Source organism: Peromyscus leucopus, chromosome 16_21 (genome assembly GCF_004664715.2).
Source record: "Peromyscus leucopus breed LL Stock chromosome 16_21, UCI_PerLeu_2.1, whole genome shotgun sequence".
Taxonomy (NCBI): domain Eukaryota; kingdom Metazoa; phylum Chordata; class Mammalia; order Rodentia; family Cricetidae; genus Peromyscus; species Peromyscus leucopus.
Window position 1 is genome coordinate 9,779,561 of NC_051084.1, and position 14,461 is coordinate 9,794,021.

The window sequence follows — 14,461 nt, forward strand, 5'->3', positions numbered from 1 at the left end:
GGGGTTGTCGGGAAGCCAAGTGAAGTGACCAATAAATATTTTAATCACCGTTAAAAATTAAAACCTACACTACGCGGCTCACTCCTTGTCTCCGCCCACTTTCATGAAGCCCAACTGGGGATCCCCTGGGAAGTGGGACAGTACAGAAATAAGGGGCGTGTCCTTCAGGAAGGGGAAGGACTCAAAAGGCCTCGTCCCACAACACACACACAGACAGGCACAAACTAGCACAACCTGACCGCTGACCCTGTGACTCCGGGATGCTCAGAATGCCCCCTTCCCATTCCCACACTGAGCGGCCCGTTCCGAAAAGGTGGGGCACTGGTGTACCCAAGGGAGAAGAAAAAAGGCTTAGTTTCGGAGATGCCGAGGGAGGAAGGGGCTGAGGACTGGGACCGGCTGGCGGTGGTGCAACCTACGCCCTCTAGAATATATACAAGTCCACAGAGGTAAGGGAAGACAGTGCAGCGGGAAACACCCCAGGGGCGCGCTGCCCTTGGGTAAGCCCAACGGCCTGCCCTTCAGTGCGCTGCTCCGCCCCCACCGAAATCCATCTCCACCTTGTGCACGCCGGGTGGGGACCAGACACGCCTGTGGGACGGGGGCGTGGCCGAATTCGCCTCGTCGCCACTGCCCCCACCCCCTCCGGAAGACTCCCTCTTAGGTTGCAAGGCTGGCCCAATAGGAGCCCCGGGTCCGGGTCCGGGTCCGGGTCCCGGTGCGGCCCCGCCGCCGCCGCCCATCCGGTGCCGGCGCTCACAGTGTCCCCGGTGCCGCATGAAGCTGTCCCGCCACATGAACTTCTTGGCGCAGACACTGCACTCGTAGGGCTTGAGGCCCGTGTGCGTCTTCATGTGCTCCGTCAGGTGGTGCTTCATCTTGAACTTCTTGTTGCACACCGGGCAGTCGAAGGGCCGCAGGTTGAGATGCATGTTCACGTGCCGGTCCCGCATACTCTTGTGCGAGAAAGCCTTCCCACAGTGGCACAAGAAGATCTTATTCCCGTCGCTGCTGCCCGTCCCTCCAGGGGCCCCACCAGAACCACTCGGCATGCCTAGCCCCACCGCGGAGGTGCCCCCCAGGGTCACCGCCCCGTGTTCTACCGTGTTCCCCGGTGGCTGGCCGGGAGCCTGTGAAGAGGAGGACGGGAAAACCAAGATCTGGTTCCCCGGCACGTCCAAGGGAAGGAGGGGTCGTGGAGGGTGGGCGGGGGTATAGGAGGAAGGGGTGGGCCCTCCTGGGTCGTCAAGCCCGGCCCCGGGCCCCCCACCCTCATAGGGGCCAAAGTCATTGGAGGACTCACAGAAGTTGACCTGCTCCTCCCCTTTGTCTGGAGGCTCGGTCAGGGTCCGCACATCACTGATACTGAGAGTAGCCTCGGGCTCTCCCCCTGCAGGGACCCCTGGGCCACCACCCCCCAGCTCTTCGTCCTCATCATCCTCACAAGTCAACACCAGATCTTCCTCTTCTTCCTCGTCCTCCAGCTCTGGGTCTTGGTGGACCAGGGACGCTGCTGCAGGGCAGTTTCTACCCCGCTTCACATAGACCCAGTGTTTCTGCGGCACGGCACCGGCGGGCATGCAGCTCGGCCTCCGGAGCCCAGCCCCAGGGGCCACCGCCCCTCTCCCGTCCCCACCACCATCATCACACAGCTCATCTGCCTCCAGCAGCAACTTTCCAGAGGTGGCACCCGCACTGCCAACCACGGGGACCGGGAACACAGGGCCACCATCTCGGCGGTTCCCACAGCCGACGGCCGAAGCTACAAACGCATCTTGGGAGGAAGAGGAGAACTCGGTGGACTCCCGGGGGCTGAAGTAGTTGCTACTGCTGGGAGACTGGTTCTCACTGGCCCGGCTGGAAGTGTGGGAGCGCACCGAGCCCACGGTGGCGGGGGCTACAGTGGCCCCGCTCCCCGAGGGGACACTGGCGCCAGGGACAGAGACAGAGGGGGCCGCGGCGGCGGTAGTGACGGTGGTGGTGGCGGCTGAGGACCTGCCCTCCCTAAGGAGTTCGGTGCACTTGTCCACAATGTGCCACATCTGGAGGACTGAGCCCACCGTGAGGAAGTTGACGATGTCAGCGGCGGCCATGCTGAGGCGGCCTGTGTAAGCTGAGGCCAGCACAGTTTCAAAAGCACCTGGGTCCATGACGCTTGGCAGTGAGATGGAGGTCATGCCTTTGAGTAAGACCTGGTCGTGGAAGTAGGGGGAGGAGGCAGCCAGGACAGCCCGGTGGGCGCGGAACTCGCGTCCCTGCACCCGGATGGACACATCGCAGAGCTGGCCCTGGAGCCGCTGCTGGTTGAGGGACTCCAGGAGGGCACTGGTCACTTCAGGGAAGGACACGTGAACCACCGCCGCTGCCGGCAGGGGCAGTGGCGGGGGAGCCAGGGAGAGAGGCAGGGGGAGAGCCGCCCCGCCGGGCGACAGAGGAGATGGCTCCATGTCGTGGAGGGAGGGGAGACCCCCCCAGCCACAGGAACACAGACAGGGCAGAGGAGCGCGGCCGGGGGGGTTTCTGGGGGGGGAAAAAAAGAGAGAAGAACGGTGTGATCTGGGGAAGTCACAGCCCACCACGGCATAACAACAACCACGTCGTGTCGGCCTTAATCCTTCCCCATAACCACGGGGGGAGGTGTACCTTTCAACCCCATGGGACAGACGGAGCAGCCGGGGCTCCGGAGGGCTAAGTCAGTCCTCCAGGCACAGCCATGCAGCGGCATCAGACGGCAGCTGGCGAGGGAAGAGCTCCGAGTTGCTCAGGGGCTCCCGGGGAGCGGCGTCCGCCCACCCCGCGCCCGGTCTCTCTCCGGGCGGAGGGGGCGGCCCCGCAACTCCCAGGCCCCGCCCCCCGCCCGCCCCCGGCCAAGCCCGGGCTCCGCCCCCCAGGCCCCCGACCCCGCCTCGCGCCGGCCCCCGCCCCCCCGAACCCCGCCCCCCACCCCGCCCCGAGGGCGCCCCGGGGCCATTGCCCGGCCCGAGGGGCGCCCCCCGGCCCGCGGCCCCGCTTACCTGGCCGCGCGCCCCCCGGCCCCCCCTCACTCGGCGACCAGAGCCGCAGCCCCGGCCCCTCCCGCCGCCATCTTGTGCCGACTCCCTCCGCCCTCCGCCTCCGCTCCGCCTCCCGGACCTGCGACCTTAAAGGCGCAGGCCGGCACCCCCTCCCGTGCCGCTGGGCAGAACTCGACCGACACCGACACTTCTCCTTTAAAGGGCCAGGGCGTCACTCCACCTTAAAGGTACCGGGTCCCCGCCGCCGCCGAGGACCTGGGACTTGATGGGGCCGCAGCCTTCGTTCCCCTTTAATCCCGCAAGCCTGCCTTTCCCACTGCCGACCAGCCCCGGCTTCCGCTCCTCAGGCTCCACCCCGCGCTGTGGACACAGCGGGCTCACGGGGTCCAACAACCCTCTGCCCAGCAAATGACAGGACCCCAGAGGCCCCGCCTCCTTCCGGATTGGCCAGATAACCTTGAGTCAGCCCCTGATTGGCCTTCTCCCTCAACCGCTCCAAAGTGAGAAAGTAAAGCGGCTCAGGAAGGCGCTCAGGAGCCTCAGGGAAGGCTCGGGGTGGTGAGGGCACCAGGCTAGCCCGGGCAGACTCCGGGCTAACCCTGAACCAGGTGGCCGCCGTCACGGCAGAAAGACAAGGTGAAGACAAGAGTACAATAAGAAAAGAAATTCATTGTTTATTAATGTGTCCGTGTAAAACTTAAAACATCTGATTTTCTGTCAAAACAAACACCGAAAGGGGAGGAGCTCGGCCCATCCTTTGCTCAGGCACCCCTAACATTCTGGAGGCAGGGAGAGCAGGAGGCTGCTAGTCCGAGTCTGACAGCACGATGATCTCTTCGGGATCACACTGTGTGGCCACACTCATCTGCAGAGAAGTCAGAGAAGAAGCAGGGCCAGTTAGAGATTAAAACTAGCAAGGTCGAGCCAGCGTGGTGGCACACGGGAAGCAGAGGCAGGCTGATCTCTGAGTTTGGGGCTAGCCTGGTCTACACAGAGAGACCCTGTCTCAAAACAACCAGAAGTAGGACCGATGGCTGAAAAGATGACTCAGCCACTAAGAGCACTGGTTGCCTTGCCGAGGACCTGGGTTTGGCTCCCAGACTCACATGGCCGCTCACTGCCATATCTCTAACTCCAGTTCTTGAGGATCAGATGCCCTCTTCTGGCCTCCATGAGCACCAGGCACAAATGTGGTACACAGACATACATGCAGACAAAACACGTTTTCACATAAAATAAATGAGTTTATTAGATTTTATTATTTATCAATCATATATACAGTGTTCTGCCTCAATGCAGGCCAGAAAAGGGCACCAGATCTCATCACAGATGGAGTGGGCCACCATGTGGTTGCTGGGAATTGAACTCATGACCTCTGGAAGGACAGCCAGTGCCCTTAACCACTGAGCCATCTCTCCATCCCTTGTTCTGTTTTTTTGTTTGTTTTTTTAAGACAGGGGTCTAATTATGTAACCTTGACTGACCTGGAACTCACTGTGTAGACAAGACAGTTGGCCCTGAAGTTACAGAAATCTGCCTGCCTCTGCCTCCTGAGGGGTGGGGTTAAAGGCATAAGCCATAATGCTGTGCATAATAAACCTAAACACACACACACACACCTAGGGTGGGGAAACAGAGATGTGATAGGTGCAGTACCCCACAGGGAAACACTTACCTTATAAATACAAGGCCGGGGAGATTGAGTTTGGGGAGTTTGGGATATCAGGGATGGAGAAGGACTGCACAGGGAGCTGGTCACCAGGCCATGGCTGGGAGAGTCCACCTTTGTGGAGGAATCAGCAACAGGAGCCATGGAGGCCAAGGGGGAAGACTGAGTAGGCGGGGTCCATACCTTCTTCCCATTCCCCTGCTGAGCCGCCAGCTTCTCTGTGTAGCTAAGGGCAGAAGGGAATGAATGGACGGGAGGGCCCGGGGATGCCGAGTGCCCAGTGTCTCCCAGCAGACCCTGGACCTCTGCCTGCTGTTACCTGTTTTCTAATGGTCCAGACCCCAGCTGCTTTTCCTTCCTCGATCTCTTGTACGGGGGACTGGAATCTCGCCAAGTGTGACAAGAGACACGCCCATTGAAGGATGTAGAGGTAACCACATCGGCCCCATTTTCCAAGATGGTGGGGAGGGAATCTTCTGACTGTTTCCTGGAAGAGGAAATGTCCCTTTCCTCAGGGGATGGGGTGGTACCCTCGGGCACGGCCTCCATCTCTAGCTCAGAGAGCTGGGACCTAGGGCTCTCTTCTCCCAGGAGTGGCCCTTGGAGCTGTCCTCCGCTGCTCTCCGCAGCTGTGTTGGGAGCGTCTGGGGGTCCTGCCAGCGGTGACGCTGGTGTCCTGGTCAGTCCTCTGTCTTGCTGCTCCCCTGGAGACCCTTTTACAGGTTCTGAGTTCCTCCTAGTGGGGGGGTGTGATGGGGACTTGGGGCTCTTATCTCCTTCATCATCTGGAAAAGAAAAGAGGGGAGAGACGGCATGAGGCAGGGGCAGAGGGGCTGTGCAAAGGAGCCAGGAGGAAGAGGAGGGAGGGAGGAAAGGCCCAGCAGAACTGACACCAGAGGGTTGTTCTGCTTACGTATGTACCTCCTTCTTCCTCCTCTTCTTCATCACCCCCCTGATCTTCCTGCAACTGTTCTAGATCCTCATCTTCATCCTCAGTGACCTCTTCTTCATCTTCTTCCTCCTCCTCCTCCTCATCACTTTCTTCTTCTTCATCATCATCATCATCATCATCAGACTCAGCTTTGGAGGTAGTAGGGCACTCCTGGGAGGCCATTCCACTAGGACCCTGGGGGACAAAGGAGTCTCTCTTAAAGAATCCCTTTCCCCAGAGTTTTTGGTAGTACTAGGACTCGAACCTGGGACCTCAGGAATGCTAGGTGAGCAGGCCACAAATGGGCTCCCCCCCTGAGGACTTGCTTCTTTCACTGCTTCCACACACTGCTCCACGGGGCCCCCTGGAATCCCTGGTGGCCAGTGCAGGGGGAAGCCAAGACCTCTGTGACAGGTGCGAACCCTTCCGTACCTCACCAGAATCCAAGGAGGCTTTAGGGGAACCTGAGGGATTGGTGCCCAGGAGCCGAGCTCTCCTCCTCTGCCTCTCCCCCTCCTCGCTCTTGTCTTGCATCATTGCATATTTGGAGATGACCTCATCCAGGCGGCTCATGGCCAAGGTCCGATTCTCCCGAAGGCGGCGAGCCAGCGTGGGATCTGACAGTGCAGGGTCAATGCCTGTGTGAGAAAGCAGGGTCAGAGTGCTCGGCCCACTGAACCTAGAGGACCTCTGGGAGGAGGCACCCCAAGAGCTTCTTCCTACCTGGCCTGTAGTCATCTGTAAGATGGCAGCCAAAGTTGTAGATGAGATCAAGGTGGCGCCTTTCCTGTAACCTGACACCCACATCCCGGAAGGCATCTTGAGCCATGAGCTGGAGCTGCTGTCGGGGAAGGCCGAGACTGTGCCGGGTGGCTGCCCTCTCCACCGCCCTCAGCACATCTCCGTAGTCAGGAAAGGTATCGGGCCCTGGCTTGTTAATAAGCCGCTCGATGCGCCTGTTGACCTCGGGGTAGCGGGTGCCGCGGTAGGGGATTCGCTGCTCTATGACCCGGCCGGTCAGAGAACAGCAGTCCTTTAGCTCACACAGCCGCCCGAAGAGGCGGATCAGCTTCCGCTTCAAGCGGGCCTCCTGCAGGTATGTGGAGTCGGGGTCATCCAGTTCCGACAGATCCAGTTCCTTCTCCTGCAGCCGCCGGATCTCCGCGACATAGAGCGCCAGCAGCTGCTCCAAGCGCTGGATCTGCCTCCGGGAACCACGGGTCCTTGAAGCCTCAGGGGCAGTGGTTTCAGCATTTGTAAGGTCAGAGGAGGGGTCGGTGGGAGGGTTCTCACCGGAGGGTTCACTGGGCGTTGAGGATACAGGAGCCAAGTTCAGCTTCTTCTTATTTGAATGGGCTTTAAGGACAGTGCAGAGCTCATTAATGTAGACATAGAGCTTAGCCGGCCGGTTCCGAGCCCGAGACAGAACCCGGGACAGAATGTTGCAGAACTCCGCTGAGGCCAGAAACAGAGACTGGGCACGCTGCTGCAGTTTGTAGAGGAATGGAACGACCTCAGGGTGGTCCGACGTCTGCATCTTACACAGTTCAAGGAACTGGAGAGTTCACGGAAAGGGTGGGAGGCAAGGGAGACATAAAAACATGGAATTAGTGGGAAGGCCAGAACAAGAGAGCCAATCCCCTTTCCCTTGGTTCTTCTCTATCAGGTAGGTCACAGTGGTTCACACCTTTAAACCAGATGTCAGGAGGCAGAAGCAAACTGAACTCTGTGCGTTCGAGGCCAGCCTCGTCTCGACAATTCCAGGCAGGCCGGGCCGCATAGTGAGACCCTGTCTCAAAAACAGAAGAGCCTTGCCCAAAAGCTTACCTCTTCAAACAGCCTCTCATTCTCCAACTTGTAGCACTTCCTGCCACCTGAGTGACTGTTCTTTCCATCCCCGTGGGACTCAGAGGGACCAGAGGCTTCTGGTCCTGGCGAGACAGGATTGGGGGGCGGGTGGGAGGGCCCTGGCTGAGCAGCTGGTTCATCCTCATCGTCATCATCCAGCACAATGATGCTGTCAGCGGCGGCCATGGGGGATCAAACCCCCCTAAGGGAGGAAGTGTTGGAAAGGTCAGAATTCTGGAAGGGGAAGGGGACCACCGGAAGAACCCCTCCTGCAGGGCCCCACCCCATCAGATGCCCTGGGTCTCCGAATAGCTAAGTCCTGACCTAAATGTCTTCAATGCCTGCCTTTCAAGCAGTTCTGGGGGCAAACCTCCCGATCATCTTCAATTCCCACCCTGGACTCCACCCCTCAGTCAATTTCCGGTCTCTCAGTTGCGTTTTCCCCTCCCTGTGTCAGCTGTGAAGTTTTTTGTTACTCCCAATGCCAGTACAAGGTCCGACACTGGCCTCTGAGTTTTCCTGACTCTTGTCTACAAAAACCAACAACCCTGCTGGTGATCTCTCAGCGCCCTCAAACATGACACCGCCCCCACTCCGAGTTTTCCCCTTTTTATCCTTTTCTCTTTTGTTTTTGTTTTGTTCTGTTTTTCAAGGCAGGGTCTCTCTGTGTAGTCCTGGCTGTCCTGGATCTCACTCTGTAGACCAGGCTGGCCTCGAACTCACAGAGATCCACCTGCCTCTGCCTCCCGAGGGCTGGGAGTGAAGGCGTGCGCCGCCACCGCCCGGCTTCTCCGAGTTTTTCCCTGACACCAACTCTGTGGCTCCGAGGTGAGTCCCAGTGCCCTGTCCCCTCCCCGTCACCGCTGTGTCCCACCTTCCACGGGTCTCCTCTCCCCGGGGCCCGAGGCTGGAGATCCCCCCCCAAGTCCCTCCCTCTCACCGCGCCCCGGCCCCCCACTCCCTCTGACTCGTAACCGACAGCGAGCCCCGCACCGGGCACTGCTGATACCTGGGCTCGCAGCCCCAGGTGGGGCCAGGCTCCTGTCTCAGCTTCCCGCCAAGTCCCCCCTCCCCCAGTTCATCCCTAGGCCGCCTCACTCCCTTCGGGGCTCTCAAGGTACCACACGGCTGCCCCTCGGACTCGGCACCCAGGCCCCGCCGATCCCTCGCCCGCGCCACTCCCGCCCCGCCACCCCCGCTCCGCGCACGGCCCGGCCCCCACCTCTGAAACGGTCTCTCGAGGCTCCCCTCACCGCGGATCACAGAACCTCGCATGGTTCCCTCCGCCTTCCTCCCCCCCTCCCCGCAACCCCCATCGTAGGCCCACTACGAACCGGAAGCCGCGGGGTTTCCGCCTGCAACACCTGAGGGCGGCCATGTTGCGGTACGGAACCCAGCCCTCACAGTAACCGGAAGTGTCGCGTGCCCCGCCCACCTAGGACGCCGTGCCCAGTGCTCGGACGCTCAAAGGGGAGGGGCTGGGGGGGGGGAGCCTCCTGGCAGCTGGGGCGCGCCATGTTGCCGTACGGCACCGGCCTGGCCTGCACTGCCCTCCTCGGGGAAGGCGTGGAGTTCTTTGCACCTGGTGTTTCCCCGAAGCCACGGGTCCAGTCAGAAGCTTCCTGCCTCAGACCTCCCCAACGCCGTCCGGTCGAGGCCGGGAAGATCCAGTCCCCCCCGCACCTAGAAGGGGAAGGAACCCCCGATGGTACCTAAGAGCTGGGCTCTCTAGGGCTGTGCAGGGCTCCAGGGGGACGAAATAAAAGTCTCTTCCTGTCCTGGGTTGGTGTAAGCCTGACACTCCGTACTTTGCTTTCTCTCGGGCCCCTGAGCTTGCCCTTCCCTTCCGGAGGCGACGCGCACCTCGGGGCTGTCCAGCCCCGGCCTCTACCTGCGGTCAGGTGCACACACACATGCATACAAATGAGCAGAGCATGCTGCACGAGTGAGGCATTGTTATTATTGCTGTCTGTCGGGGACTCGCGGCCCAAGCTGCACCACAGACGCGATGACCGAGCCAGCTGGTGGGAACTGTGGCCCTCTGTTTCTCCGAGGGTCATCCTGACCAGAAGGCCGCGTGTGCTTCATGGTGGGGTTTGCCAGGCATGAGGCGGGGCGCGGGATAACCTGGCGCGGGCTTGCAGAGAAACCGTGCGAACTGCCGCCTGGAGCGCTGGGAGACGAAAGGAAGCGAAAATCCCTCGGGGCGTCTCCTCCTCCGGGAGACCTGCAGAGAAAAGGGGGTGGGGGGGAATGGGGACGACAGTGAGGTCCGCAGATGTGCCCATGAGGAAGCAGGGTAAGTGAATAAATACCCTTTGCGCTAAGATCGCACCTCCTCGTCCTTCTGCATTCCTCAGGTGGTGGACATCTTGCCAATTTGCAGGACCAAGAAGCCCAGTGGCTCTCAGAGGAACCGAACCTCAAACTCGCTTTAAAGAAACCCACCTCGTTTCCTGTCCGGTCCTCTACGTAGGGGAACAGAAAAGTTCCTCAATGGTTAACGAGACTCTAAAGATAATAAAGGATTTAATTTCCATATCCTTGGGTTTCTCAAAATGGGTTTCCCTGCGTGGATGTCTGAAATGAAGGTTATCCATCTCTTCACAAATATTCATTTTGTTTTATGTATGTGTGTGCCGTGTAAGTCTCTGTGCACGATGTGAGTGCAGGTAGGTGCCTGAGGAGGCGAAAGGAGCGACCCAGCCTTTAAGAGCACCTGTTGCTCTTGCAGGTTCGATTCCCAGGCCCTACATAGTGACTCACAACCATCTGTAACCCAGTTCCAGGGAATCCAATAGGCATGCTCATGATGAACATACATACAGGCAGGCAAAGCGTCCATACACATAAAATAAATATATTTTTTAAATTAATAGTTATAAAAGGTGACAGCAAGTCCAAGGCTGAGGGAACATGGAAGAACAGGGAGTGGAAAGAACGTAAGAGCTGGAAGATGGAGAAGAGTGCTGACTTAGAAAAAAGCTTCCATGGGAGTGAGAGGGGGGTGAATAATGGAGGTGAAAATGACCAGACTGTATTATATAATGAATAAAAATAAGTGTAAGTTTTACACTGTTTGATCACTTCTGTTCTTGCAATAACTGCAGCTACTCAGAAGAACTTTATTTTAGGTGTTTTGCCTGTGTGTGTGTGTGTGTGTGTGTGTGTGTGTGTGTGTGTGTATACACACCCTTGTGTATCTGATGCCCACGAAGACCCTAAGAGGGCCACTGACCCCTGGGACTGGAGTTGTGAGCACCATGCTGGTTCTAAGGAGGAGGGGGAGGGAAGCTCTGAGCTGGAACAGGTCTGGGAGTTTAGGGAAGAGGGAAGAGGGGCCAGGATGCTAGCATTGGGGCTTTGAAATATATAACAGGTACTTATGAATAGGGACTGTAGAACCTGGAGGCTAGCATGGGCTCTGATATGCTGAGAGGCACCACAGACACATGTCAATGGACAGTCATATGTCCCTTCCTCCAGAGGCAAGGGAAATCCATCCTTTTTGCAGACAGGAACCTGTTTCACAAGTTCCTGAGGAATTCTGGCTTTTATCTAACTGCCAGAGCCCTTCTATAGTCCACTTTGAGGTGGGCCAAGATTGTCACTTCTGGACATACGCACTGCCTGATACCCTACATGTCACTCCTTGGAGAAGGCTAAATCAGAACGCCACAGAGACGCTTGCGCATCCATGTTGATTGCTGTAGTGCTCTAAGTAGCCAAAAGAATGGAAGCAGCCCCCCACATGTCCATCAACAGATAAGAAAACGTGGTACATTTGTACAGTGGGATCTTAGTCAGCTGGGAAGAAAACTTATATCATGACATTTTCGGGAAAACAAAGGAAATGGAAATCGCTCTTAAGCAAAATAAGCTACATTCAAAAGGATAAATTATTCCTCATATTCTCTCATATGTAAAATCTGGATTTAAATTTATATAGCATATGTATACAAAGGGGCGGGTGTGTGTGCGCGTGTGTGTGAGCTCATGTGTGCAGAACGTGAAATTAGAAAGGGGAAGAAGCAGTCTGGAGGGTGCCTCAAGAGACAGAAATGGAATCTAGGGACATGAAGCAGCACGAGACACTGGAGGAACCAGAGTGGGAGGCTGAGTGGCCGTGGAGGAGCCAGGTACCCAATGACATACATGGTAACTCACAATGACACAACCCGTCACTTGTACGCTGACTAAAAAGTTAGTGTTTTTTCATTTATAGAGAGGGGAATCCTGGAGGAGTTGGAGGGGATGTCTGGGGAATGAGTATGACCAACATACATTGTATTTGTATATGCAGTTAAAATTGTGTGTCTGTTGGTGTGTGTGTGTGTGTGTGTGTGTGTGTGTGTGTGTGTGTTGCAGAGGACCAGAGTCTGGCTCCCATTTACAGCCTCCTTTAACTCCAGCCCAGGGGATCCAACACCTTCTGGCCTCTGTGGCCACCTGCACTCATGTGTACACACCCACGAACAGACACACATGTACGCATGAACAAACCTAACCTTAGAGTGCTGGCCTACGCTACCCTCCCGCCCCAGTCTCTCTGGAGTTGCCTTCCTCACCTCAATAGCAAGGACAGGATCTCTACGGGGAGATGCTCAGAGTTCCAGCGCCTCTTCCTCCTTGGGTGTCTTCAGGAGCCAGTCCCGAAATGTAGCCCATGGCAGGGGCCACAGCAGTTTGTAAGCAGCCTCCAGCATGAGCAGTGTCAGGAAGAGGACCAAGAAGGTGAAGAAGATCTTGTCCAAAGCGCGCCGCACGGGCCCCCGAGGAGGAGTGGGACCCTGGGCGAATGCTAGGAACACATCCCCCTCCTCCACACTGCCCCCTTCCTCTGCCATCCTCACCCACGGCGGGGACAGCTGGCTGGCTCAGTGTGGGCTGGAAGGCCTAGCTCAGCACTGCCGGGATTAAAGGGCGTGGCTGTGATGACCCTGCACCTGCAGGTGTGACCCTAATTCCAGAACCCAGTTAGAAAGGAGAGAAAGGCTTTTGAGTTTGGGGGCAGGTTTTTATTTCTTTGTAAGTGCTACTGTTTGGGCTTGCTCTCTCATTCCACCTTTCCCTGGGTTCCAGGGACACTAAAAGCACCCTTCCCTGCTGAGCTGTCTCCCTGGCCCAGGACAATGATTTAGTCGCCTAGCCTGATGTGAAAGGTCACACTGTATGAGCACTAAATCCTGTCCAGCTTTACCATGTGTAACTCTGCCTTGGAAACAGAAGGCCAGTCACAGACACTTAAACTGGAATGGTCAGGCATCCTGGCCTTAGATCCAAGCACCAGTCTAGGGCCTGAAGAGAAGGAGCAAGGAACTGTAACAACAGGCCGGGTGGGTCTGGTCTCTGCAGTGAAGAAGGGAAGGGTGTCTCTAATCCAAGCAGGCTGGATTCCTCCTGCTGGGTTTCTGTGGGTGGCCCTCGGATCGGGAGACTAAAACCTAAGGAGGCTGAGTGGTGCATGCCTGAAAGGATCCCCAGCCTGCAGGATGCTTCTGCAGGGGGAACAGGATTGCTAAGAGTCGAAGGTGAGTCTATTTACACAGGTGAGACCTTGTCTCACAACAAAATAAAGCAACAAACCACCTAAGTAACGGAATGAAAATAAAATTTAAAAATCCTGAAAGCAAACAAACAAATGAACCTCTTGACTTCTGGCCCTGCGGTGTCAAGGGGGCAATTTTAATTGGACTGAATACACTGAAGATGTTTGTAAGAAGAGCTGTGATTGGTCGGAGGGTGAGTGTTGACTGCTGGGCCACCAAAGGAGGGAAGTTTGTGTTGGAGGCTAAACAGATACTTGTGAAGCTTGTCCTTGGGCACCTGAGTTCAGCTGGTGAGGTGACACACGTGGAGCCCTCTGGCATCAGGAGGATGGCCACCAGAGACACCAAGCATCAGAAGGCTCACATTTTTAGTTTCATGCCCAATTCTGAGGAAGCAGGGTTGGTTTGAGGTAAGATAAAGGGGAGAGTTATAGGGACATGGGACAAGAAAGGTGCCCAGCTGGGCGGCAGTGGTGCACACCTTTTTTTTTTTTTTTTTTAATGCCAAATGCCGTTTATTGAAGGAGGGAGGAGGTCTTAAATACAGACCTACAGCACAATGGGAGGACCCCGGAGGGCAGAAGTTCACTACTGATGTTTTACAATCTTGCATCTAAGCTGTTAATGCCCATTATGCAGGATACACAGAAAAGGAACTTCCCTTAAGCATTTAGGAGAGTGAAACCTGGCAGGGAATTAGCATAGGGAGGATGTCAAGGTCAAAGTCAGCAAGCAAGGCAACAGTTACCCAAAACAGGGCCAGGGCCCTACAGGTCCCACTTTTACTAAAAAATGAGCCTCTGACTTAGGTTGCATGGGACGTCAGCAGGTCACCTTACCCGTCATGGAGACACCTGCCCAGGCCACACAGGCGCTCTGTCTTAGGTTGGTGAGTGCCCCCTAAGCATTACCCATCTCTGAATACTCATTATCATACAGGCTCAATAGTGTGAGAGCTGCAGAGTTAATTGCTGGGTGGCGCACACCTTTAATCCCAGGACTTGGGAGGCAGAGGCAGACGGATCTCTGTGAGTTCGAGGCCAGCCTGGTCTACAGAGCAAGGTCCAGGAAAGGCTCCAAAGCTACACAAAGAAACCATGTATTGAAAAAACCAAAAAAAAAAAAAAAAAAGAAAAAGAAAAAGAAAAGAAAAGAAAAAGAAAAGGAAGAAAGAAAGAAAGAAAGAAAGAAAGAAAGAAAGAAAGAAAGAAAGAAAGAAAGGTGCCCTGTGCCCAGGAGGCTGGTTAGAGCTCCTCAGCTGAACAAGAGTTCCAGCACAATCAACATCCTACAAGGCCTTTCTCCCATAGTTTCTGGGGTCTCTCCTGAAATGCTGTGCAGCCCTGGTTTTACTTCATCGTATTAAACCCTATAATCTCACTCGTTAAGTCGGTGGAAAGGTGCCCCCCTCCCCCCCCACATGGCAGGGCCCACCATTAAGCTCAGCACT

At 56.6% G+C, this 14,461-nt stretch overlaps 4 protein-coding genes across 9 annotated transcripts; 1 reads left to right on the forward strand and 3 right to left on the reverse strand.

The window, feature by feature from the left end:
* Positions 1–20: 20 nt before the first annotated feature.
* Positions 21–3,418, reverse strand: Zbtb22 (zinc finger and BTB domain containing 22). Of its 3 annotated transcripts, XM_028888383.2 has the most exons (3): positions 3,015–3,171; positions 2,644–2,735; positions 21–2,520 (listed from the first exon to the last, which is right to left on the reverse strand). In XM_028888383.2, the coding sequence occupies exon 3, from the start codon at positions 2,445–2,447 to the stop codon at positions 522–524; it is 1,926 nt and encodes a 641-aa protein (XP_028744216.1). In that variant the 5' UTR covers positions 2,448–2,520; positions 2,644–2,735; positions 3,015–3,171; the 3' UTR covers positions 21–521. The 3 variants fall into 3 exon arrangements, with proteins under 3 accessions (XP_028744216.1, XP_028744218.1, XP_037055940.1); XM_028888385.2 differs by lacking the exons at positions 2,644–2,735; positions 3,015–3,171 and adding an exon at positions 3,235–3,418; XM_037200045.1 differs by lacking the exon at positions 3,015–3,171 and having other exon boundaries at positions 2,644–2,841.
* On the forward strand, positions 2,655–3,239 carry LOC114706147 (basic proline-rich protein-like). Its single transcript, XM_028888414.1, has one exon. The coding sequence runs from the start codon at positions 2,655–2,657 to the stop codon at positions 3,237–3,239; it is 585 nt and encodes a 194-aa protein (XP_028744247.1).
* A 245-nt stretch (positions 3,419–3,663) lies between the features above and the next one.
* On the reverse strand, positions 3,664–8,867 carry Daxx (death domain associated protein). Of its 4 annotated transcripts, none has more exons than XM_028888410.2 (8): positions 8,797–8,867; positions 7,442–7,664; positions 6,338–7,169; positions 6,047–6,252; positions 5,604–5,809; positions 5,003–5,470; positions 4,690–4,909; positions 3,664–3,879 (listed from the first exon to the last, which is right to left on the reverse strand). In XM_028888410.2, the coding sequence occupies exons 2-8, from the start codon at positions 7,646–7,648 to the stop codon at positions 3,820–3,822; spliced, it is 2,199 nt and encodes a 732-aa protein (XP_028744243.1). In that variant the 5' UTR covers positions 7,649–7,664; positions 8,797–8,867; the 3' UTR covers positions 3,664–3,819. The 4 variants fall into 4 exon arrangements, with proteins under 4 accessions (XP_028744243.1, XP_037055939.1, XP_028744244.1 ...); XM_037200044.1 differs by lacking the exon at positions 8,797–8,867 and adding an exon at positions 8,685–8,785 and having other exon boundaries at positions 5,003–5,468; positions 5,605–5,809; XM_028888411.2 differs by lacking the exon at positions 8,797–8,867 and adding an exon at positions 8,685–8,785 and having other exon boundaries at positions 4,867–4,909.
* A 3,179-nt stretch (positions 8,868–12,046) lies between these two features.
* Positions 12,047–12,329, reverse strand: Smim40 (small integral membrane protein 40). Its single transcript, XM_028888429.2, has one exon. The coding sequence runs from the start codon at positions 12,307–12,309 to the stop codon at positions 12,067–12,069; it is 243 nt and encodes an 80-aa protein (XP_028744262.1). The 5' UTR covers positions 12,310–12,329; the 3' UTR covers positions 12,047–12,066.
* Between the last annotated feature and the right edge of the window lie 2,132 nt (positions 12,330–14,461).

What these genes read in the sequence shown, in the direction of transcription:
- Zbtb22 (XM_028888385.2), bottom strand. Translation starts at nt 2,447, where the DNA reads ATGGAGCCATCTCCTCTGTCGCCCGGCGGGGCGGCTCTCCCCCTGCCT.
- LOC114706147 (XM_028888414.1), top strand. Translation starts at nt 2,655, where the DNA reads ATGGGACAGACGGAGCAGCCGGGGCTCCGGAGGGCTAAGTCAGTCCTC.
- Daxx (XM_028888410.2), bottom strand. Translation starts at nt 7,648, where the DNA reads ATGGCCGCCGCTGACAGCATCATTGTGCTGGATGATGACGATGAGGAT. An exon ending in ATGAGAGGCTGTTTGAAGAG is followed by an intron (nt 7,170 to 7,441) that starts GTAAGCTTTTGG and finishes TGAACTCTCCAG; the next exon opens with TTCCTTGAACTGTGTAAGAT. An exon ending in GAAGAGGAGGAAGAAGGAGG is followed by an intron (nt 5,471 to 5,603) that starts TACATACGTAAG and finishes CTTTTCTTTTCC; the next exon opens with AGATGATGAAGGAGATAAGA.
- Smim40 (XM_028888429.2), bottom strand. Translation starts at nt 12,309, where the DNA reads ATGGCAGAGGAAGGGGGCAGTGTGGAGGAGGGGGATGTGTTCCTAGCA.